Source organism: Peromyscus eremicus, chromosome 11 (genome assembly GCF_949786415.1).
Source record: "Peromyscus eremicus chromosome 11, PerEre_H2_v1, whole genome shotgun sequence".
In the NCBI taxonomy this organism is placed as follows: Eukaryota; Metazoa; Chordata; class Mammalia; order Rodentia; family Cricetidae; genus Peromyscus; species Peromyscus eremicus.
In genome coordinates this window covers 13722854-13747687 of record NC_081427.1, presented here as the reverse complement: position 1 = coordinate 13747687, position 24834 = coordinate 13722854, and the positions used below count along the sequence as shown (strand labels likewise).

General features: G+C 47.1%; 1 protein-coding gene across 1 annotated transcript in view; it reads left to right on the top strand.

The window, feature by feature from the left end:
* The window catches only part of Myo10 (myosin X), a 214098-nt gene that overhangs the window by 152648 nt on the left and 36616 nt on the right, over nt 1-24834 (top strand). The window contains exons 20-22 of the mRNA XM_059276708.1: nt 21632-21756; nt 21895-22009; nt 23950-24056. Of these exons, the coding sequence (XP_059132691.1) occupies nt 21632-21756; nt 21895-22009; nt 23950-24056 (347 nt within the window). The remainder of the gene's footprint in view (nt 1-21631; nt 21757-21894; nt 22010-23949; nt 24057-24834) is intronic.

Sequence of the window (24834 nt, the reverse complement as noted above, 5' to 3'; positions counted from 1 at the left end):
TGGTTTGGAACGCACAGGTTTGAGATATTAATACTCGTTTGTAAAAATCAAGGATATTAATCTGTTTATCAGCTGAGGCATTGCTTGTGTGATCTATTTTTGATAAGACGCCAAGCATTTAAAGAAAAACACATTGTGAATGAGTTGAAGAGGAAACTTGGTAATGGTGTCTTTTGTTTGAAGTGTTTCTCCCCAAAAGCTTATTACTACCGTCTTGTAGTTTTCTTCGTGTCTTGTGCTATGTAGAAACTTTAAAAGAAGTCTGCACAAGAGTTAACTCTTCCTAAACTTGCCTTTTAAACCGGGTTCTACAAGTGTGGAGATGTGAGAAGTTAGGTGAATTAACTGATCTGTTGGATAATGTGAACTCTTTTTACACATGGCGCGCGCGCGCGCGCACGCACACACACACACACACACACAAACATTGCTACCATCCTGGAGAATATGAGGAAGCACAGGCACATTTTGCTGCAGGTCTCCAAAGGGAAAACGTCCCCTAAGAAAGAAGTCTTGGGGAGTGAATTGCTAATCTTAATAGCGCCGAGAGGGTGGGATGGGTTAGGCTGATTCCATTCAGTTGCTAAGTGAGTCCTGGGAGGGATTAAATGTTTTCAATATGAAGGTGGTCTTTCATATTAAATAGAGCAACATTTGAAAGCAGTGAATGATAATGGTCTGCCAGCTACTTGGCTAAATCTGCTTTTTGTTGAAATAAGCACCTAGAAATAGTCAAAGCCTCTTGGGAGTTTGCGATTCTCTCAGGGGCTTACTCCCTCTGTGTGGAGAGGTATCCTGTCAAGCACCTGGACCACTGTGTCTCCATCTCTCACTACCCATATGTTGTTCTGTCTAGTGGGCCAGTATTTGTCACTCTGCTGGCCCTCATGGCGGGTCAAAGGTTGTACAAAGGAAGATTATTGCTGCTCACTGTGAAGGAACCGCTGTAGACGGGCACCTGCTCCATCTCCTGCTGCAGCCCTCCAGTAGTCTTTATCTCATCCTGCTAAACTTCCAGAATATTGTCCAGTCAGATGGGAGACCTGCTGGCACCTGAGCAGCCTGCCCCAGACACTTGGCTGTCACTGACAGATTTTTTTTTTCTTTTGGTAGTCTCTTAGCATATGAAGCCCTACATTAGCATGCTGATAGGCAACCCTTCTGTTCCTGACTGCTCTTGTACTTCCCAGCTCACTCAGCTGTACAAAGAGCATTCTTCCATTTTCATTCTTCCCGAGTCTCCACCCTCATTCTTTCCAAGCCCTCCATCCTCTTCCTCTGTCCTTCTCTTTGGTGATTCCCGAGCAGATGAAGACCTGTGGGTGGGATCTTGAGAGGCACACTAGGGCTGGGTCCAGGCCCTAAGCCCCATCAAGCTTTCCTTGACGTGTAGACTGTCTCCCTTAGCTTCCTTCACCTGCTCTTCGCTCTTCGCCGCCATACTGTGCTCCCTGATTTCACCCTGGGGTGAGTGGGGGCGGGGTCCTTGCTCTCAGGCTAGCTTCTTCCCTCAACTGAGAAACATGGAACAAAGAATGGTAAGAACCATACCAACAGCATTTGCCTCCACCCTTACCAGTGTGAAGAAAGTGTTTACCGATTTCTAAATATTTGAAAGTTATCGGTGAACTTTTTTCTTTATTCACCCATAATTTCACTACCCAAGTGAGTGTATATGTACTGCTCCCCACCCCACCCCACCCCCAATCCCTGTTCCTGGGGACTAAACAGGATCTGGAATGCCTTGTCCATCTGAGCGACATTTCCAGTTCCTTCATCATATTTTTAGTTTGAGGCAGGGTTCTTATCCAAACTGACCTTTAACTTCCTTTGTAGACTAGACAGACTTCAAAAGACTTTTCGGTCCCCCTTGGCCTTGCTCCAAGGTAGTTGGAATGATAGGTAGGTGCCACCTACCCAGCTATGCTTACTTTCTCTAAACTAGCGTCATCATCTTAACTTTGTACATTTTTTTTTTCAGCCTAATTTGATTTTTTGAGACAAGGTTTCTCTGTGTAACAGCCCTAGCTGTTCTGGAACTAGCTTTGTAGACCAGGCTGACCTAACAGAGATTTACCTGACTCTGCCTCCAGAGTGCTGGGATTAAAGATGTGTGCCACCACTGCTAGCCTGGGCCACCACCACCCGCCCATCATGAAAGCATTCTCATAACTGTAGAATTCTGTTAATGGCTGTGTGTGTGTGTGTGTGTGTGTGTGTGTGTGTGTGTGTGTGTGTGTGTGTGTGTGCTACTGCATGAACCCAGGGCCATCCCTGTACCATAGGAATGAAAGGGATTGCTTTATAAAATGTTCTATGTCTCCAGCCCTCAATGGCAGTACTTGAAAGTCAGATTTCTGTTACTGGATCATTTCTCTTGTTGCAAACATCACTGCTGTATTATTCTCATGTGCAGGTACTGCCTTAATATTTGGAAGTTGTTGGGTTTTTTTTTTTTTTTTCTAAATCTAAGTTTATACATGGTTATGGCTATATTTGTAAATGTATACATGTAGCAGAATTGCTGTTCATTGAAGCCAACTACAAATCAAGAAATAGGTAGCCTTAAAATATAAAGAGCCTTTACAGACTGATTAAGACTATGATGGATGCTTTAGAGAAACTAAGAAAGCACATACAAGAAATTTGCCAGAAGTAATGAATTGAAATGATCTGACTTTTTTTTTTTAATTTGGTTTTTCGAGACAGGGTTTCTCCGTGTAGTTTTGGTGCCTCTCCTGGATCTCTGTAGACCAGGCTGGCCTCAAACTCACAGAGATCTGCCTGGCTCTGCCTCCCGAGTGGTGGGATTAATGACATGTGCCACCCCCTCCCGGTTGAGCTGACATTCTTAATAGGATATTTGGGAAACTTCAAATTAAAATGTGGTAGTTTTTTCAGAGTGAAGATTGGATTTTATTTTATTATTTTTTTGGAGATGGTCTTTCTATATTGCTCTGGCAGCCATGGAACTCACTGTGTAGACTGAGCTAGCCTGGTACTCACAGAGATCCACCTGCCTCTGCCTGGGATTAAAGGTGTGCACCGCCAGGCCTAGTATAAATTAATTTTTAATTGAACCCCTTTTCTGGCCCACTTTGATATACAGTTATACACACATACATAAATACACCTTGACGGAGATAGGCAGACTGACATATCTACCTTCTTTTCAAGAGAGAAAAAAGAGGTGAGGGGCCTGGACTGGGCCTGGACTGGGCCGTCCCCTTGAGCAAGCTTCTTTTTTGTCACTGCTGAATATTTAACTAGTCTGAGGCTGTGGGATCAAAGCCTTTCGTGGCACCCTTCTGAAAGCTTCCTGCCTCATGCTCTGCCCTCCTTCCTGGTCTCCACCCCACCCCCAGGCAAGGGGCACCGCTAAGCTAACTACTAACTGCCACTCCTTCCCGCCCTCTGACCAGCCTCCCCACCCCCACGCCAGGCTCTTGACTGGCTCCTCTAGGAGAAGGCCTGGCCTTGGGCTCTGCCCCCACCTGCCTGTTCCAGCCTCTAGATCCAGGCTCCTTTCTCCTGAAGCTCCTGCCTGGTGAGTACCTGCCCCTGTCCACCATATCTTTCCAACCTGAAGCTCCATATTTGAGTTTCACAGTCGCCTTAATTTTGTAACCCACTTTTTTGGTTGCAGTTGCCTGGATTTTCCGGTTCTGTGCAGCCTGGCTCTTTGAAGTGAAATCTCTCCATGATTTAATTTCACATCCTTTCCCTCCCTCCCTGTCCACTTCTCATATGGAAGATACCCCTTTACCATTTTCTTTTTTATCAGATTAAGGCAGAGATTGCCGCACTCGGCTCTGCTGACAGGTGGACTGGGCAGTTGAGAGTAGTTGTGGTCTAGCCTGTTCTTTGCAAGAGACTCAGCAGTGGTCATGGCCCCTACTCCGTAGATACAGGTTGTAGCCCCCCAGTGTCTCTAGATGAACCTCCGCATGGGGGCATTAGAACTGCTTATTGCTTTTTACTCTTGTATTATTATTATTATTATTATTATTATTATTATTATTATTATTTGCTCTCAGGGAGATGGCACCCACATGTTAACTTTTTCTATCAAATTCACTGTTGCTTTTAACCTAGTGTTTACTCTTAGAAAGCTGTAGCAGTTAGAATCTTTGAGATTATTGAGTCCTGGCGTTAAATGGCATGGTTTTAGTAAGCTGTATTCAGACTTTGAAGATGTTTGGGGGGGCCTTTAGACCAGTGTGTTGCACACCATTGTGTGGTGGCTGTGCACTGTCCTCCCCTCAGATGAATGGTTGCCCTAGTTTCAGCCCTCTGAAAGGATGCAGCCGCTCATTAAAGCGTGCCAGATGCTGCTCTGGTCGGCCTTGGGCTTGAAAGGGAATACTTTTAACTTTGGAATTACACCGTGATAGTCTCAGCATCTGCCTCTCGGAAATGGAAGAGAAGTGGCCCTGTTACAGGCATTGCTCCTTCTCCCTGCTCCCAGCCCTTATGGGGTGAAAAAATCCACTGGAAAACATGTTTCCTTGGCTTTTTTTTTTTTTTTAAAGCTCTCTTTAAATAAAGTGAAAAAATGAGGCAAGATAATGCTACGCTTAATAAACATAGGTAGCTGAGATTTTACCTCTTGGCATAGGCAAAGGAACAGAAGTTTATGTCTTTGATATTTGTACAGATACTGACTTCTTTTAAGGCAGCCTAGACTTAGAAACAGATATTGCAATATTTACATAGAAGACTAAAAAGATTTGCTACACCACAGGAAGTCCATGGGATCAAGGAAACCCAATACAAATCATTGTCTTACATTAATTGTGCCCAGAGGAAGTTTGGGAAGAAAAATTAGCTTCAGTTTGTCGTTTGTTTGTTTGTTTGTTTGTTTGTTTTCTGTTCTTCCTTTGGTCTCAGTCTGAAATGTGGGTCTGTCACTTGATTCGAGGATTGCATTACATAATTTCAACAGCACCCAGGCTAGTCGGTTTACACTGGACCACAGGTGCACACAGTTGCAACGCTCTGAGTCTTCAGTCAGCGGTAGCTTGCAAATTAGGGAAATGAGGTCCTGTGGAGGTAGGTGGAAGAACAGGTTGGACCTGGTCATGATGTCATTTGACTCTGATTTCCAGGCTTCTCGCACAGCCTGTTAGTATCAAAGGAACAAAGAGGGTCCGGAGCTGCAAAGCCATGCATGCCACTGGCCACCTCTTAGAGCAGCCTGCAGCCTTGTAGCCTGAGGGAGTGGGCTTCATCGCTCCTGCTATCTGGGACAAGCCGGCCGCAGTTCATGGTCGACATCACCTCCGGGTCTGCCAACGTCGTCCGCGGGGTGAAAGCTTTTCCTTTCGCGGCGTGCTCAGTTGAGAAAAGCAGCTACAGTACAATGACTACTTGTTCTGTGTAGCGCACTCCCCCGGCCTGCTCACAACCTGCTTCTCTTTCCTGTCACAGCATGTTGCTATAAGGTATTTGAATGACTGAGAAGGTGATTTGGGAATATTCAAAAGACCTGGAGCAGCTGACCCGGAGGCACAGCTGGTTTGGGTGCACAGGGATTTTGTTGTCTTAGTTTTGTTTTTCTTTCTTCCTTTTCACTGTTCAGGTCTCATGGTAGACACACAGCCATAGTCGAAACCATCCACTCTCTTTTTGGGGAATGGGGGCAGACCTGCGAGGACTTTTTCGAGCGTTCCCCATCATATGATGTGTCAAACTTTGTCCTGCCGATCAGGATTTCGGCTTTATCCTGCGGAAGCCCTGCCGGTGTAGTGACGCCATAGCAGTCCCTTGGACGAGGACTGTATTGCCACACCTTGTGGGACCAATGGCTTTCATAGTTCTCAAAGAACAAGTTCGCTGTGATGTTGGCCCAGTGAGAAAGGTCACCTTTCCTTTAGACAGCCCATGGCTAACAGAATGACAAAATGGTTCATTCTCTCAACATTCCCGGAGGACAGTTACAGGTGAATGCCACCCGACTGTAGCCAGCTCTGGGTCTTACCTACTGTCTGAGTGCTCACTTTGTCATTGATGGTTTGCAGATGAGTTTTACCCACTGTAGGGAGGACCTGAGGATTACCTGTGAACGCGTCTATAAAGCTCCTCGTCCACGCTCTGGCCCCATGTCACACTGATAGTCACGTCTATAAAGCTCCTCGTCCACGCTCTGGCCCCATGTCACTACTGATAGTCACTGTGGCTGACAACCCACCATTACCCTTCCCATCACTACGGGACAAAGTGACACTCGTATATTGCTAGAGGACTCTGATGCCTTGTGGCAGCTGAGGAAAAGAGGGCTCATTTTCTAAACTTTTCACTATCTCCCCAAGTAGAATTGGTGAAAGATCCATATTCATTCTCGAAAAGACAGTTGGAAGATCCAGTTCAGAACACTGCAGACTGTTCTCTAAACGCAAGCTGGGGCATACTTGGTGTAAGGTACAGTGGATCATGATGGGAGTAAGTAAGAGATGGTATTCCAGGGTCAGGTGAGCAGAAAGAAGGTTGGCTGGCTGGAAGTCTGACTGCTGCGTCTTGGGTTCAGGGAAATTCACTCCACCACCACCACTACTACCATATACACATAAAAATTTTTAGTCCCTTTTATTATTATTACTGCTTTCCTATTATGTGTGAGTGTGTCTGACTGTGTAAATGAGGACCTAGGGCCTTGAGTCTGCTGGGCTAAGTACTTTGCCACTCAGTTACATCCCTGGCCACTCTTAGTTTGAGTATTTTGCGTAGTCTAAAAACTTTTCTCCAAGAGGAGTGATGGCATACACCTTTAATCCCAGTACTAGGGAGGCAGAAGCAGGTGGATCTCTTGAGTTCAAGGCCAGCCTGGTCTACGGAGTGAGTTCATGGATAGCCAGGACTACACAGAGAAATCCTGTCTCAAAAAAACCAAACAAACCAAAAAGCTTTTGTTGATATCAAGCTCTTTCATACAAATCTTCAGGTTTTACTGATTGATAGAAAAATAACCGGCCAAAGAAGGTGGCAGCATGGTGCCTCGTCCACGGGGCACTTCTCTGGAAGCTGCGGTCTGGAAGTGGGAGGGGACACCCAGATTTTAAGCAGTTGGAATTAGGTCACTCAGAAAGCTAGACTGGCATGCTACCAGGCTGAGGGCTCCAGCCGTCCCTAGATCCTCGCTCTGCTGCACCAGGAGCCTAGTGTGCATAGAGTCCTGGTGAATGCCCCAACCACGGATGGCAGTAACCTGGCTTTTGAGTGTCTTTTTGACCTCTTGTTTCCTAGCAACTTGTAACTGCTCAGTGTAATACGGGGTGATGCTTCTAACTTATACTTAACAGGCATTAGCAGGTATGCTAAACAGATACTGTGGGCTGGCTAATTTCCCACCATGACTTGCAAACAGCCACTTTAATACATGACTGAGCAGAAGAGAAGACTCCTAGGACACTGTGCTCACCCCTGCTCCCTCCCACCCGGCCTGCCTTCCCACTGGACAGTGTGATTTATTTATCTAGGGCTTGCCAATGTGTTTCCACCTGTCTCAGCACACTGCATTGAGCAATCATCAAAGAAATTTCTCCCTTTGACTTCCTTTTTCTCCCAGCGTTGTGCATGTGTTCATGAATATTTATAAATCACCTATATTTGTTACTGAAGTTTTTTTCTTCGCTATACATTTTATGCAAATTAAGTTGCTTCATCTTGGTTGGTCCCGGTGAAGGGGGGTGACGTCTCAAGACTGTTTTAGCTCCGCCGTGAGTCTGAGGATATCTTCATTCTCCCAGGTGACCACTCTGCTTGGTGACTAGATGTTTGGTTTGACTTTTTCTAAGTTGCTGTTTTCATCTTTCTTTAGACAATTTAGACTTCTTAGCTCTGATGTATGTGTGTGTGTGTGTGTGTGTGTGTGTGTGTGTGTGTGTATGTGTGTGGTCTGTCTGTCTGTCTGTGTCCTAAATACCTACGAAGCAAGGATCCATGGACACTTATTCTCCTGGTTATCATCTATATGATAATTTGTGTGATGGCTAACACAACATATCATATCTGCCATGAATGCAGCATTATGAAACTGTTCACCCAGACCAAGCATTGTAGATCTCAGTTTGACAATCTTCTGGGTCTGAACATGAAGGAATGTCGACCTGCTAGTTCCCACATTCCCTGTTTAATTCCTGCCTTTTTCTAGCTACGAGTCTTGATTGCATTGCACAGCCATAACCTTGGGGCTTGATAAGTGACTCAGTGAGATCTCTACCTATTCAGCATTCTAATGAGCGGTGTGGGCGTCCTTGCCAGCAGAGAGGGGCAGCTGCTCTCCTCCTCATTTGTGTTTCTCAGCATGATTTGTCAGAGTGAGTCTGAATAGAGGGGGCTGTGACCTGTTCCGTATGGTGGCTGGAGCAACGGCAGAACAATGATGAATAGATGGAGATTGCAGTTTAGTTTCAGAGGATGAAAACCTTCCATTTGGTTCTTTAGATAAGAAGGCAACAGATTATAGCCAAAGCTGCTGCTCTCTGAGGGTCCCCAGATGGGATTTAGACAGAGGCCTGGACCTTCTGTCGGCTCCTCCTGAGCCTTGGTCAGACTGGAATAACCCTTCCTTCCCATCCTCTTCCTCTGGGTCTTTTTAAGTTTTGACTTTTCTGAAATGGAGTCTCACCCTCCTGGAATTTTCTACATAGTCCTGGCAGGCCTCGAACTTGTGACAGTGTCGTCTTCTTGTTTAGCTTTCTAGGGCTAGAATTGAGATGTGTTCCACCACACCTGGCCTCCCCTTGTGTAATTCTGAGACTCACGCGGCACTACCTTTTTGGATTCTTTTTGGTGCTGGGGTGGAACTTGAGAAGTGGCTTAGCTTAAGACTGCCTCTGAATAGCTGGAGAACTGGGTGACCAGGGTGACTTTCAGGGCAGGGCCTACCTCTTATGCTTCTAGGCAACAGTCACTTCTATTTTACCACATGTGATTCCAATCTCCCTGCCATGCAAAGGGTCCTGCTGTGCATGAGTAGCCTGTGAATGCAATCTGTCCAGGTCCTTGAGGATGCTAACTACAGGTCACCACCAAGCTACACCCCAGCCAATATCTTAGTGGATGCTCGAGTTCTACTGTTTAACTCCCCTCACCCCATTTTAGTTTCTAAAACTTCTAATCTTCTAAATCTGCTGTCTCATCCCTGCAGAATGTATGAACGGCCTTCATTTGGCCACACAGGCTTCACCGTCCTTCTCTTAAGGTCTTCAAGAGCCCCCTGGAGAACTTCACTATTTCTTTGCCACAGTTAATGTTTTGGTCAACATGAGCATTTTTTTTTTCTGATTGCAGCATAGCTTGCATATGAAAAATTGAGCTTTGAAATCCTGTGTCCGCCTTGGAATGCTCAGTAAGGGGCCACAACCTCCTGGGTCAGGGAGGAAATGGCGAGCCGCTGACGTCCTGCCGGCCCCAACCTCGTCTTGACATGCGCTCTGATCCAGCCCCGTTCCCCGTCACAGCAGCCTTCCTCCCTGACTCCCCCACACCTTCCCACACCTGAGCTTCCACAGCACATGAGCTCACCTCCTAACTCGGCAAGGTTTGAGAGCATCTGTTCCCGAACCCACACAACCCACCTGTAACCTACAGGAGCAGCATCTCCACCTCCCTCTCCCGGGTCCTCATACACTCTGAGTACTGTTTTCCCACAACTCCCACCCCAGGGAACTTGGGCATGTGGCCACTGCTGAGGAGGCCATCCTGGTGATTCTCACCGAGGCAGGGAACTCGGGTCCCTCCTCCTCTCTGACTCTGAGCTCCTACCTTTGAACTTGGCAGTCTGTCTGGCTTACCATCCAGGGTCCGCTTGCGTTGCCACACTGACCTCTGCTCCACACTGTCTTGCCTTGAGCGTATTTTTTTGACATTTAGGGTTCATCACTGGGGACAGTCTTCTTATCTGGAAGAACCCTCTTCCCCTCTGTAAGACCTCTGTCTACCAGCAGCCTAGAAAAGTGCAGCGTACAGTACCCCTCTGTCTTCTTCCGCAGAAACTCCAGATCTAGAGGACAGATGGTAACTGCCCACAGTGACCTGTGCACTTGATGTACTTAAGAGGTTCTGCTTCGTAGTAAGGGTTTGTTTGGAGCTTCCACAGGGCCGGGGCTTCCAGTTAACATGTCTATAACTCCTTGGGTTTGCAAAATGGCTGCCAAGCTGGCAACTGTCACATACTCTGAGAACATCATGCAAAAATTCTGTCATTGAGGTACATCTGACTAAAACAAAGGCCATGTCTTCTAGAGTAAACATTAATCCTGGAAAGGGTCAGAGCTGAACCCTAAGAGCCTTCTCCCTGGGAGCCCTCCCATTACTAGGAAGGAAATCTTTCCTTGGGGTCCTTTAAGTGGGTTTGTCCGCATCTCCCTAGCCCTAGCTTTTCCGCTGGGTTTTAGGGCTGGGACTGGGTATTATGGCTGAGCCTCCCTCTGCAGGAGGCTGGAACCGTGAGTTTCTGGCACTGTTTAGTTGAATGGTTTTGTTTTGCATGATGGTGTAGCATGCTCTCGCCTCAGAACAGCTGCCCTGAGTACAGTTGTGGTCCACAGCAAGCCTGGCTACGGGCCACCTAGAGAGCAGTGTTGAGAGAAGAACACGATGGAAAAATGGAAGGATTGTCCACTCCTTTATAAGCTAGAGAACTTTTTAAACAGCAACACCACCTCACCTGTGAGTAGACATTTTACACCCACAACTTCAAGGAAAGATTTAAGTCAAGATGCCTTCCTGTCCATCACCCTGTGCAGTGATAAACAGAAAGAGAAGGTGTCCAGTGCCTTGTGCAGGGTGTCGGGGTAATACGCAGGAAGGATAGATGTGTACACACTATGGTGAAGATCCACCTCATAGGCATCGCCTGGGGTCAGCATTGGTAACTGTAACTTCTAGACTGGCACTTTCCCAGTTCCATGGTAAAGGGTAGGGTTCTGTTGATATTTGTTGTTGTCGTTACATTATTTTTAAATTATTTGTTTTGTGTGTGCAGGGCACAAGGCAGAGACTGTGGAGAAGTCCCTTCTCTGCTTTCCCCACGTGGGTCCTGGGGACGGAACTCAGGTCATCAGGCTTAGCAGCAAGCATCTCTACCTGCTGAGCTGTATTAGCAGCCCTAAAAGGGCAGTTTGAACTTCCTTTTGCTGACTCAGTATTGGTCAGCACATTTGAAAAATACAGTAAACATAATGCCACATGTCAGCCCTGGTGGAAGTTCCTAAAGCTTGCCATCCTTCTGGCAAGTATCCCCTTAGGGACTGCTGCCCCTCATGGACCCCACCTGGGGTTTTCATCTGAGGAAGAGCCCAGGACTCAGAACTGCCTGATCATGTGGCCTCAGGCTGGGAACTCACCGTGTTCAATGTAAAATGGATTTTAAAAAAAAATGCTGTCCTGCCCACTGGCCTGAACAAGACTCCTGGGGATTTCTTCCAGGTCGTGAACATCCATGGCATGTGACAGTCCACACCACAGTTAGTTGCTCTTTCATTTTAATTCAGGAAGGAAATGGTAGCATTCCTTTTATGATTGATGCTTAATGTCACCACTACCACCACCCCCCCATTCAGCAAGCCAGGGAGCTGGTCCTATGGGATCATAACATTGTCTTTCTGCACATTCGGGGGAGGCTCCATGCCTTGCTGAGGGAGCCACAGGCTGGCATGAAGACTGGCACCTTACCATGGAGTGTGCTAGGAACGGGCAGGGCAGGGCAGGGGGTCCATCCACGTTGCGGTGTGGAGACGGGAAAGCAGGAAGCTCATCCCTGGGCAGTGTGAAGCACAAAGCCCCAGAGAAGGGAAGGAAGTCGACAATAGGTTCAGGGGCTGATAGAAGCAGGAAGCTGGAAGCGTGGAGGCTGGGCTTGCATTCTCCTGCCTCAGGGAAACAGCTGACCGAATGTTCACTGTGTGTGGTTTTCAGGCTCTGTTCGGGGATTGGAAACACGTACGTGACCGGGATACAATAGCAGCTAAGGTCTGAATGTGTGGCTGTCCCGTGGGTACAATGAGAGAGGAAGGTCTGTTGCAAACACCGGGGGCTGGTAGGGTTAGTCCTTTCGAGCACTTACGGTTCCGTGTGTGCACCCCATCTTGGCCTGTCCGGCTTGGCTTCAGTCTGCACTTCCGCATGGTTCTCACCGCAGCTGTAGGCACTGACGGCGCTGTGTTCACGGGTTTCTTTTTAGAGAGTTAATGGTGTTGTGTTTTAGAAACTAAAAGCAGAATTGTTGGGAAAATGTCCATGTTTGAGAAACACTCTCTGTCTTGAAAGATCTCTCACGTGGTCTGTTTGAAGCTGGAGGAAATTCCTCATGCCTGGTATCTCACAGGCTCTGCTGTTTTTGCTGGTTAACGGTCTTACCCCAGCCTTCCTCCTCATCGTCAGATCAGAACATCTGGTGAGATTGTATGTCTGAGAGTTTCTCTAAATGTAGAAGCCTGGGTTAGACTGGTAGAAATTACTCTACACAAGTAGAAAGGTTTTAAGCTTGTTGGTTTCCTACCCTGTGAGCCTGTGGAACACAGGCGCTGTTTCTTCAGTGGATGCATGATGTGAGCTGTCTACAGAACTGAGCACTTTCCAACAGCCGTATTTAAAAAGTACAAAGAAAATTAAATTTTTTTAAAGATTTATTTATTATGTATACAGCATGTATGACTGCAGGCCAGAAGAGGGCACCAGATCTCATTACAGATGGTTGTGAGTCATCATGTGATTGCTGGGAATTGAACTCAGGACCTCTGGAAGAGCAGTCAGTGCTCTTAACCTCGGAGCCCTCTCTCCAGCCCCGAAAATTAATTTTATAAAGATGATTTTTAGTAGGATGTATAGCTTCCTGCATCCTGAGCCCTACCCCTGAGCTACACAAAGGCCCCATTCATGGCCTTTGTCCTTTAACTCAGAAATCAGCGCTGTGTGTGTGTGTGTGTGTGTGTGTGTGTGTGTGTGTGTGTGTGATGATCAGTGCAGTGCTGATGTAAAAGCTGGCCACAGGAAGACATTGGGCATCTCTTCTGTATTTATTATGTATAATAATAAATTGCTGGGAATTGAACTCAGGACCCCTGGAAGAGCAGCCAGTGCTCTCAACCACTGAGCCATCTCTCCAGCCCTTGGGTAGGCTTTCTATCTCTCTGCCTTATCTTGAGACAGATTCCCACTGAACCTGGAGCCTGACAGGGCACTAGTAAGCACTAGTCCCCCACCCCTCAGCACTGAGGTTACAGGTGCACTTACACATACCCAGTTTTTGTACGTAGTTGCTGGGGATTTGAACAAAGGTCCCCATGCTTCCCCGCCTTGTATTCCAATAAAACTTTATTCAAACAGGCTATACTTTGGCAGCCCCTGCTCTAATTAAACTCACTGTTTGAACTGCATTTTAATCCTCAGATTGGATTTCTATTTTGGGCTACCCCTAAAATAGCTGTTGTGGTGAAGTCCATTCAGGAATATCAGGAAATAAACTCTACTGTTGCATAATGAATACTTGGATGCTGCGGGAACGCCCCAACCCCTTTCTGAACTTACACCCTGCAAGCGTGGCCTTAGCAGTCACTCTGCCTGACTTGGCAGGCATGCGCTCTGCTACCCTTCATGTAAAACGGAGATAGCAGTGATGCCTAGCACACAGAATTGCGAACATTGGTGCCTGGGCACCCAATCCCCGGGACATGTTAGTCTTTGTCCTTACTGCTCGAACTGATGCTGTTGCTGTTAGTTTTGTGCCCGTTCTTCCCACTAGTAATGTTAGTTCAGTGTTGAGTACCGTTGCCATTCTAAATGCAAACCAATCCAGGTACCGGAACAGAAGAGGGTCTACTTGACCAGCAACCCACAGAGGATGGCCGTGGCACTCCCACGGTGTCACTTTAGACTTGGTCTTTCCCATCAAAGAGAGAGACCACTGCAGTCTAGGAGAGGGTCAACAGGATCTGTCCATGACCTTAACGGCTCTGCTTCTCCGCCATCATTTCAGTGTGAGCAGCCCTGGGGTAGGGGAGAGAACAGAGATAGGCAAATGATTCCTTAAATGTGAAGTATTTTGGACGTTGTAAAACAGCATTTCCCAGCTGCTCATCTCTTTGTGCCTTATATCACAAGCTTCACTTCCTCACGATGGGCTCATGAATCACATGGATTGTGAAATCCCTGAGAGAGCAGAGGGGAGGAGGGTTGACCCACACAGAGTGAGATGTGGCGGCATCTGAGAACATCTCCAGTCGGGGAGGTGAGCTTCACCTGAGGCGAAGACAAGTGCATTTGCTAGCTGAGAAGCAACTAGAATTATCTGTAATGCGGGAAAATATAGGTGTGTGTCCTTCGGTGTAAAGGGAGATTGGAGCCTCGTTTCAGGGTCCTTGAGAGTAAAGCCGCAGCCTTGTCTTCATTATATCTTTGGTTTTCCTTTCCCGTCAAGACGCCCACATTTGTGTGGCTCTGGAGAAAGCTTAGCACAAGGTTTCCTGTGCTCCGGTACTAACTGTCCTGCACCCAATAGGTGTGGCTTCTGAGGCTGTCCTTGGCGAGTGAGGAATTCCCATGGACTGTAACCTCCCACAGCTCTGCTTGGGCATGTCTGTCATCTGTGGCTTTCTATTCTCACCTGGGGTGATTGCCCCTCCCTCCGTGGCGGGGAAATGAACTTCTACTTCTTTCCCCCCAGATGTAAAAGTCAGCAAGTATGCAACAGCTGTATGAAATGCCTGTCAGCCCTGGAGGGGGGATGGCAGCCATAAATAGAAAAGCTTGTGGCTTACTGACCAGCTTTTGCCTGTTGTCTGTCTAGAGGCAGGAATACCAAGATCAAGAAGACTGTATTGGTGACCTTGACTTTTAGTGTAACCTAACTTACCTGTGGTATATTCTTACTGAATCTCTAACTTCCTAAGTTTGAAGAAAGAATATCAAAAGATAGGCTGGTTTATCAGTTGAGTAGGATGTGTGTACAGTTGAGCAGGACAGATGGTGTTCTGTCCCAACAGTGGTAGTACTTGACTACAGGACAGCTGGGCAGATGTTGTTGTGACTCTGGGATGCTTTGTTTGGCTTTCTGTGGCCACGTGTGCTCTAGGTGTCTCCTGGGTCTCCAGAGCCAGACCTCACTGTCCTTTACATTCTCAGCAGTGGGATCCCAAGAGCCATCTAGGCTGGACCAGGCAGGGGTGGTCTGCTGTGCTTCCCCCAGAGGCTGGCTTCTCTTGGGGCTCAGTCTGGGGGAGGCTTTTCATAAATCTTTTCAACTGACGAAAAGTGTCATGTTTACATGATCTCATAAATTATCTCCAAAAGAGGAAGAAATGATTCATTTTGGAAATAAATTATAATCTATTAGGAGCAGAGGCCCAGGAGGACAGCTCAGCTGGTCAGGCGCCTGACATGGTAGCAGGAGGATGTGAGTTCCTCTCTAGAAGCAACTTAGAAAGCTGAGCATGGTAGCATATGCTTGTATTCTCAGCACTAGAAAAGAAGCAGCAGGGGGATCCCTGGGATGCCTTGGCTAGCCAGTCTAGCCTAGTCAGTCCCTCGCAGGTCCCAGTGAGAGGCCCTGCCTCAGAAAATAAGGTGGGCATCTCCTGAGAAATGACAGCTGAGATGGTCCTCTGAACTGCACATACCTACACCCAGACCACAAGTGAGTAGACAGGTAGATGAGAGACAACAGATGAAGGGTCCGAAGATGATCAACTCACTCTGTTTTCTTTGATGTACTGTGTACAGATGGGATCTCTTTTTACCATAGGCAGATGGCGTACATACTTCCTGTTGGGTGATGTGCATGACCCCAGGCTGGGTGACATTCGGGGGCGATCTGATTTAGAAGTTATCAGTCATTCATTTCTGTCTAGGTATTTTGCCTTCTTCTTTCAATTTGAAGAAAGGATTTTTTTTTCTTTATTTTTTTTACATTTTCTAAGAGACGTTTCTTTTTTTTGTTTGTTTCCTTCTGCATTTGACTGAGAACTCCTTAAGCATAAGTTAAACTCTGTTTCATCCTGTCTCCGGTGTGCAGACTTTCTCTACCTTCACCCCTTAGGCGCTTTTAAAAGCCTCGGTGCCTGCTGGGCCTTTAACGTACTTTCTCACGTACGAGGCCAGTGCTTTGCTGACGCACGTTCCCAGCCTCCTCTCTGCTGCACTGCATTTTAGGTAGGGTCTTACTACCCAGCCCAGGCCAGTCCTAACTTCAATCCCCCCCCTCCCCCGGCTTCACATTATAGGGGTACACTACACTACCCGGACCTTTATTGGTAGTTATTTTATTTGGGCTTTGTTGTTTTGTTTTGTTTATCTCTGAGACAAGGTCACACTTGCTTATAAGCCCTTGCTGGCCTGGAACTCACTATGTAGACCAGGCTGACCTTGAGCCTGTTTGATCTTTCTGCCTCAGTCTCCCCAGTAACTGTAAGTACAGGCATGCGCCATGACCCGTCAGTTCAGGCACCACATGATTGACTTGTGGAAAGCGCATATTTCAGTGGTTTTTAAATTTGTCACAGGTGTCACAGGTGTGCAGCTATCACCAAAGTCAACATTCGGACCCTATTCACCCACTCAAAGAGGATCCCCCTTTGTCTCTCCCCACGTCCCCCCTGCTGGGTGGTCCGCAGCTCCTTCATCAGTCCACTTCCTGTTTCTAGGTGTTTCGTCTGAATGGAACCATAGAAAGTGTGATCCTTTGTGATGGTCTCTTTCACTTAGCATGATCGTAGTGTAACATGTTAGTAGCTCATTCCTTTTAATGGCCACATTATATTCCATGATGGAATCTGTACAGTCAGCCCTTTGTATCCTGGAGTTCCTCAGCTGTGGATGTAGGGGCTGGAGAGATGGCTCAGTAGTTAAGAGCACTTGCTACTCTTGCAGAGGACCTGCGTTCAGGTACCTGAACCCGTATGAGACTGCTCACAACTGCCCCTTACTACTGTTCCAGGGGACCCAACAGCCTCCTCTGGCCTGTGGGGCGTGGCATGCAAGCACATGGTGCATATGTCTACATGTGGATAAAACACTCATACACATGAAGTAAAATAAATAAATCTTTAAAAAAAACAATGGTGGACAGTGCCTGAGGCCCAATACTTACGGTTGTCCTATGGCATCTACTCACACTTGTACATGTGCATACATTCCTCATACATGTATGTACCTGCACATTCATGAACACACACAGAAATGTACTATTCCAGAATGTCTTTAAAGATGCACTGTTGTCTGTGTGGTTGTTTCCTTCTTCAGTGCAGTCTGGTTTCTTTTCCCTTTCTCCTCAGCGTGTGTCTGCCTGCACGCACACCTGCTTTTGCTCACGTGTGTGTGTCTCTGTCTCGCCATGTGGCCTTCCACGGGTATTTGCAGGAAGGGGCTGTTGATTACACATTCCTGGAGCATCTTTTCAATGAGCCCAGCATCGATGGCTGGTTCCTTCCGTCTTCCCCTCTGAAGGTGCTGACGCCCTCCCCATGGTGGGTGATGACGGCCTTGTCTTTAGTGTTTTCTTGCCAACAAGGTTGTCCTTTGGAACCCCATAACCGTTCCATCTTGACTGTTAGATCCCTCCTCAGCCTAGGTCTCTTCCCTGCATCCCATCCCTGCCCCATACAAAATCCAGACCATGGCGGGCAGGTTTTGTTTTGTTTTGTTTTTTTGTTTGTGCTCCTTCTCTCCATTACAGCTAACCTTCCTCTTCCGCCCTTTGTGACCCTGAACTCTGGTTCAAGTCCATGTGCTGCCTGTGGCTCCTCACCTTTTCTCTCTACCATTTTGTGTCTTTTTAGAACAGTGATTTTGTTGTTGTCTTTGACAATTTCATACACATGCATGCAGCGTATCTTGATTATATCACCTCTTCCCTTCTCCTACCTTGGTTTGATCTTGTCAAAACATGAGTCCGGTTAGTGTTGTCTGCGTACATACAGGGGTAGGAGCATATCATGGAGCATGACCAACCTCCCGGGGCCACATACGAGAAGAGAATTGACTCTCCCGTTTCCGGGAGCTACCGACTGCCAGTAAGTAGCTTCTCAGTTAGGGCAGGGGCTCCGTCCTTGTTGGAATGTTGACTGGCTTGCTGTGCACAAGCAGGCCCATCTGCTGTAAGTCATGCGTAGAGAAGCCAGGCCACGCCCAGAGGATAGCATTTTGCCGTGCTCCTCCCCATCCATGGCTCTTAGCGTTTCTTTCCCTCCCCTGCTCTGTGTTGTTCGGGGCCTTGGAAGGGGGAATTGATGTAGCTGCATCATTTAGGACCGAGCACCCAGCACTCCCTTCTTATTTGACCAGTGAGGAGCATGCATTAACTGCTGCTCACTGCTAAGGAAGACCAAAGCTGAGGACGGCACTGACTGTTATTAAACACACATTTAGAAGGCAGTTTGACAACGTGACCATTGAGCAAAACAATGGTGGTAGCCCCCCTCCCCTTCCTCCACCCCAGACCCACCTCCCAGGGCCGATGACCTCCCCAGCCTTGGACTTTTGCGTTCATACGTCAGGCATGAGTTCCCTCCTGAGGAGCAGACCTCAAATCTAATCAGAAAGTGGTTAGTTACCCCCAGTAACGGCACTAATGAACAGTAGGCACATCTTGATGAGTCAGACCGTTCTTGTCTTTCTACGGTATCTTTAACAGGGTATAATAGTAGACTTTCTGGTGTATTACATGGTTGTGTGTGTGGCACCTGTGTGTATATGTGTATTCACCAGTGTGCGTATGTGGAGGCCACAAGTTGACTTCAGGTAACTTCTAGTGCTCTCTACCTTGTTTTTCCTCAGATTATTTATTCATTTACAAACGGGGCATACGGGTCCATGGCTGGAATCAGTTCTCTTCTTCTACTGTGTGTGTTCCTTGAATCAATCAAATCCCAGTGCAAGCACCTTATCTACTGAGCCACCTCAGGGGCCCACTGCCTTGTTTTTTTTAGACAAAGCCTCCCACGGAAGCTGGAGCTCTTTGGGCTAGACTGACTCGCTAGTGAGTCCCTTAAGATCTGCCTGTATATGCCTCCCAGCATCGGGGTCACAGAAGTGTCACTGTGCCCAGCTTTTATGTGGGGTGTATTTACTCACTGACCATCTCCCCTGCCAGTGGCGATTTTTGACACACCTAACACCCTCCCAAACTTCAGAAACCTTGAGAACAAAATTTAGCTCCCACTGATGAATCTTCTGCAAGCGTGGATCACAAAAATCTTGTACATATTCAGCGTTTCATAACTATTCACTAAGTGATTTAGCTGGGGCTGTAATTGCCTGGAGTTAGAACTGCTTCTTCCAAAAATCTAGTCTATTTGTCCTCATCAAAACCTAGCTTTTAGTGCTCTGCAGGCAGCTTTTGTTGGGGTGCAGCACAGCCCAGAGAACCGGTTACCGGTGAGGACTAGCAAGCATTAGGCAGGCTTTGAAAAGCAAAATGCTCCTTGTCCAGTCTCCAGCTGTGACATCTTTGAAAGTTAAATTCACCAGAAAAGGAAGTCACCACTGAAAAGAGACGCACCAATGGAAAGCCGGGCTTGCCCCCTCGTGACCACGTCGGCGGGTTGCCCAGGGCGACAATCGGCCTATAGAGCCCCCTTCCCCTGGTTAAATTACTGGGATGGGGCAGAAACACAATGGCTGTGGGAGTCTGCAAAAAAGCAACAGCTCCTGGCGTCCCTCACTCCCCTCACCGCTGTATCGAATCCTAGAACCACACCACACTAATTAGCCCGGAGTGGAAAGGGTTGTCATGGTGACCGGGCACTTTTTAAAGCACAGGAATGGTGTTCATTATTGTTCCAAGTCTTTAGCTGTGGGGAAAAGGTCAGGGTGGCAGTTGTTTTCCATATGAAGTTTGGCCGGAGAGCCTCACGGAAGGTGGAATGTCCCTCGGAGACGCAGGAAGATGGTGAGTGCCGGTCCGGGTTCAGAGGGGCAGCCCCAGAGCTTTCAGAACGCTTTAATAACTTGGTTGCCAGGCTGAGGAATTATGTGGAGGGCCAGAATGTGGGCCAGGCACAGCGGTAGCTGGAGGACGAGCGTTAATTCTCACTTCTGGGACCCTCATGCCAGTTAAAAGTTTCTCTGCTTCCACTGAATTTATTAACAAACCTGAGGACGTCTAATACTTTATTTATAAATAGTTCACTTTGTAAATCATTCTGTACTCTCTCCGTAGATCATTACTGCCCAGGTTTTGTTTCTAAATCTATAAAGCTAAAAGCGTCATAGCCAAATGCTTCCAGAACAGCTCCTTACCCTCACACTCTCATTCTTTAAACCAGAGAGGTACCGCGTAAAGTGTGTCATGGGTGATTTGGTTTTCAGCACCTTATGCTTTTCTTACTAAAGGAGAGTTCAGATGCATGGACTATAAAATCCGAGTCACTGGTCTCTGGCTGCCTGCCCTAATTTGTTGGCTACACTCTGTTAGAATACTGCTAAGTAAAGACAACCTGACCACAGTGTTTGTGGAAGACATTCTTGAGAGGTCTGCCTGCTGCAGATGAGGGTGGCTGTTCCATCAGAGGGATTTGTTGTGTGCGTGTGTGTGTGTGTGTGTGTGTGTGTGTGTGTGTGTGTGTGTGTGTACATGCACTGATGTTATTTTAATTTTAGTTTTTGAAGCTGCCAAATAACCTGGCTTTAAAAGCTTACTTTTGTGTTCATGACTAATTGTATTTTTTTAAGGGTCAGAGAGGAAGCCACTTTGTGTTTTTTGGCCTTTTCCACAGTATAGCTCTGGGGTTTTTTTTATTCTTTTATTAGATTTCTGTAGAATAACAGCATACAAATTAATTAAAAGGAACAGGGGCCTGGATTAGATGAACGAATCACCATCCAAAAAGCTGCAAGTGGGAAATGACCCGCTTTGCTTTCCCCTGAAAAACCATTGTTCCAGCACTGGTGCCAGCTGGCCGCTGTGCAGACGGGAGCAGACTCAGAGGAGGTGTCTTGGCTTGGCTTCCTGTCTCAGCTGAGTGTCCTTGGGCTCACTTCTGGTGGAACTCGCGGTGCAATAAGTGGGGTACCGGGCTAGAGCAAACTTTGAGTCTCGTCTCTTTTATCCTCTGGCATTTTTAACCCCCACCTTGCCGTGTGTGTGTGTGTGTGTGTGTGTGTGTGTGTGTGTGTGTGTGTGTGTCTCCATGTGTGCTCCTCATTGATAACTCTTTTTTTAGCTAAGAAAATACTTCGTTATCCTTAAATAGAAGCTTAATAAACAGAGCGATATTTACATGACATCGTAGACTTTTGAAAATCGTTATTAAAGTGGTGACAAGTCAGCTTTGAGGTATATTTGTGACATGATCAAATGTTTGAACATGTATATTTTAAGGGATTGTTGGTATTTTTCAAGATGTAATAATGGTGTGTTAGTTATGCTAAACAAATATATGCTGAAATATTTACTAATGAAATTAAACTGGCAAAATATGAGGGAGACAGTAATCAGGCTGGTGGGCACAACAGGATTGGCTGGGACCGGGGAAGTAGCGACGGATCCACAGGCATTCATTTTTTATTGTATATTTTGTGTAGGTTCTGAATGACGGTGTGTATATGCACATGCTCCCTAAAACAGCAGTGAGGGTAGCTTTATTAGTGCTGTGTCCTCTAACTATCCAACGTCGTCCCACTGTTCACGATTTAGATGCCGGACCAGTTTGATCAGGCGGTTGTGCTAAACCAGCTGCGCTACTCTGGGATGCTGGAGACCGTGAGGATTCGAAAAGCAGGATATGCTGTCCGAAGACCCTTTCAGGATTTTTACAAAAGGCAAGAAAGAGCTAAATGGATTCTCCCTTTCCTCATTCTCCCCCACCACCCCCATCTCTCTCCCTCTCCCTCTCCCAGAGAAGGGATAGGAGAGAGCAAGTAGCACAAGGTAACACCACCACGCACCCTCTCCTGCAGATACAAAGTGCTAATGCGGAACCTGGCCCTGCCTGAGGACATCCGAGGGAAGTGCACTGTGCTCCTGCAGCTCTATGATGCCTCCAACAGCGAGTGGCAGCTGGGGAAGACCAAGGTACGGGGACAGGAACACCTGCCGTGCCAGCCCAGGGGACTGGTGATACCCACAAGGTGTAGCGTCCCGGACACCGCTAAGTGGTTGTTATTGACATCCTGATGATTCATGTGGAGAGAGAGAGAGAGAGAGAGAGAGAGAGAGAGAGCGAGCTAGCAGGAGCGTGTGAGCATGCCAGGCAGTCAAGAATGCTGGCTAAATGAGACCCTTGTGTTGTGAATCTACAAGGCAACTCCAGCTCCTCAGAAGCGAAACCCCAAGGCCTTCCAACTCTAATTTGAATGCCATGTGTGCCGTCCATCGCCGCTACTGTGTGGCAGGCCAGCAGACAGTGTGACACCCTCAAGGCCACCAAAACCTCAGCTAAGAACAAGAAAAGTAAAACCCACGTTTTGCCAGTGCTGCCGTAGCAGAGCTCCTTAGCCCCTTACTCCAGATGAGAGCTAGTACCTTTACTGAGAGAGCGAGCCTTCAGGTCTTCGTCTTTTCAGAACAGAGATGCCATGCCCAGTGTCCACATCAGATGCAGCTATCCTGACCAGGGTTAGATTAAGGAGACCATTGACCAAAGTGGGCCTGGAAAGACCTGGAGTTATTCACTCCGGAACCTGGTGTATTTGTAGCTACTCAACCGAGACGCTTCATTTCCAACCTCAAACTCTGTTCGCAGAAATACCGGGGGCGGGGGAAGGGCATTTGAATTGAACTCAGAACCTCGTACACACTATCTGATAGGCACTCACTCTACCACTAAACTACATCCCCAGATCCCAAAATTTCTTCCTCACTCTCGTTTAAAAAAAAAAAAAAGATTTGTTTTGTTTTTAATTATGTGTATGTGTATGGGTGTGTGTCTGTGGAGGTCAGAAGATGAGGATCCTGGGTCTGGTAGTTGTGGGTAACTGTGAACCACTTGATGTGGAACCAAACTAGGTCCACTGGAAGAGCAGCAAGTATTCTTTTTTACTTTTAAACAGTTTTATTGAGGTAGAATGACATAAAAAATAAGAATATCTTTAAAACAAATAACTTGGCAAATTTTGATACATAGATACATTTGTGAGACATCATCTTAGCCAAGATAGCAGACATTGTTGTCACTCGCAAAGTAACCTTGTGTCCTTCTCTAGTCCTTCCTCACCCCACTCCATCTTCTGCTGACCCCCACACTCCACTATTGAATTTTGAGGGACTTCTAGATAGAAGTCTTTTTTTTAAATGCCGAATGTCGTTTATTGAAGGAGGGAGGAGGTCTTAAATACAGGCTTATAGCACAATGGGAGAACCCCGGAGGGCAGAAATTCCCTACCAATGTTTTACAATCTCAGCAAGTATTCTTAACCACCGGGCCACCTCTCCAGTGCCCAGAGCTGCCTTCTTGGTGTCAGTACTTTTTTGTACATGTCAACCTTTGAAGCAAAGAGCCTCTGGTGGTAATTCCTTAGCAGGCGTGGAGAGAAGGTGGGTTCCCACAAGACAGCAAAATCGTTGTATCTGAGGACTTTTCCTGGATTCATCCCGTTGTCTTTCCTCTTCCTACGCCCTATTCCTGTGTCTCTGGTCACTCAGATTCAGTCTAGTACCAATGCTGGTCTGTGAGCTAGTGTGCCCTGGCCACAATGACGAGACATTAGGAACTTCAGTGGCAATTTGGCCCGTCCCTTTATGCCTGTAGACTGGAGTAAAAACAACAGAAGGTGGGGTTTAACTTTCTGTCTAACCTTTCTGTTTTCCTGATCACATACCCTTCCCTATTAGATTTTAGAATATTGGTCTGGGGCAGGTGAGCCGTGTAAAATGCACCGGCCTTATTGTGGGAGTTTGCAGCAGATATCAGTAGAGAGGTACAGGTGCTGTCCCCAAAAGACAGCCTTGACTCGGAGACGCCTTTGTCTACAACCGTGTTCTTTTCCTCTGACACACGCCTCCCTTGTAGGCAGGTCTTCCTTCGGGAATCCTTGGAGCAGAAACTGGAGAAAAGGCGGGAAGAGGAGCTTAACCACGCAGCCATGGTGATCCGAGCACACATTTTAGGCTACTTGGCACGGTGAGAACCACACCTTGGGGAGGGACACGAAGCTCCTGAAGGGCTGTGACACACACACACACCCCCCAGTGAGGTGGTTTGTGGGAGCGGAGAGGTACCCAAGGTCAGATAAGTGGCCGCAGCAGTAACCTCGTAAGCCTGACCTGGGCAGAACGTAGAAAGTCACCTAGTGCTTCTGCTGCTCACTTAGAAGTCTCACGCCTGCCTCTGCTGCATCTCCTGATGCTCCTGGAGTTTGGCATTGCTACCCAAGTGTGTGCCTTACTGGAAATGCTTGGGCTTTGGAGTTTTCATATTAGAATATCTGCCTGGCCTCTACTGAATGACGGTCAGAAATTCAAAATTACTCTAGAATCTTATTTCTTTTTCCTATGTGGAATATTGACCTTCCCCAATACTTGTACATACACGCTAAGCATGTGTTCTGCCTGTGAGCTACATCCCTAGTCCCAGGAATCTGAAAATCTCTTTATTTCATTTTATATGTATGGGTGTGTTGCCTATATGTATGTCCTTGTGCCATGTGCCTGCAGATGGTTGTGAGCTTCCGTGTGGGTGCTAGGAATCAAACCATGGTCCTCTGGAAGAGCGGCCCGTGCTCGTAACCATTAAACCATCTCTCCAGCGACAGAATGTGGAATTTTCTAAGCATTGTATTAGCATCCAAGAAATTGCAGATTTGAGGTTTGGGGATGAAGAATTCTCAACTTGCACCACTTTGTCCAGAGACCCCTTCTCTAGTTGCTTACAAATGATCTGAGCCATGGCTAGCTTGGCA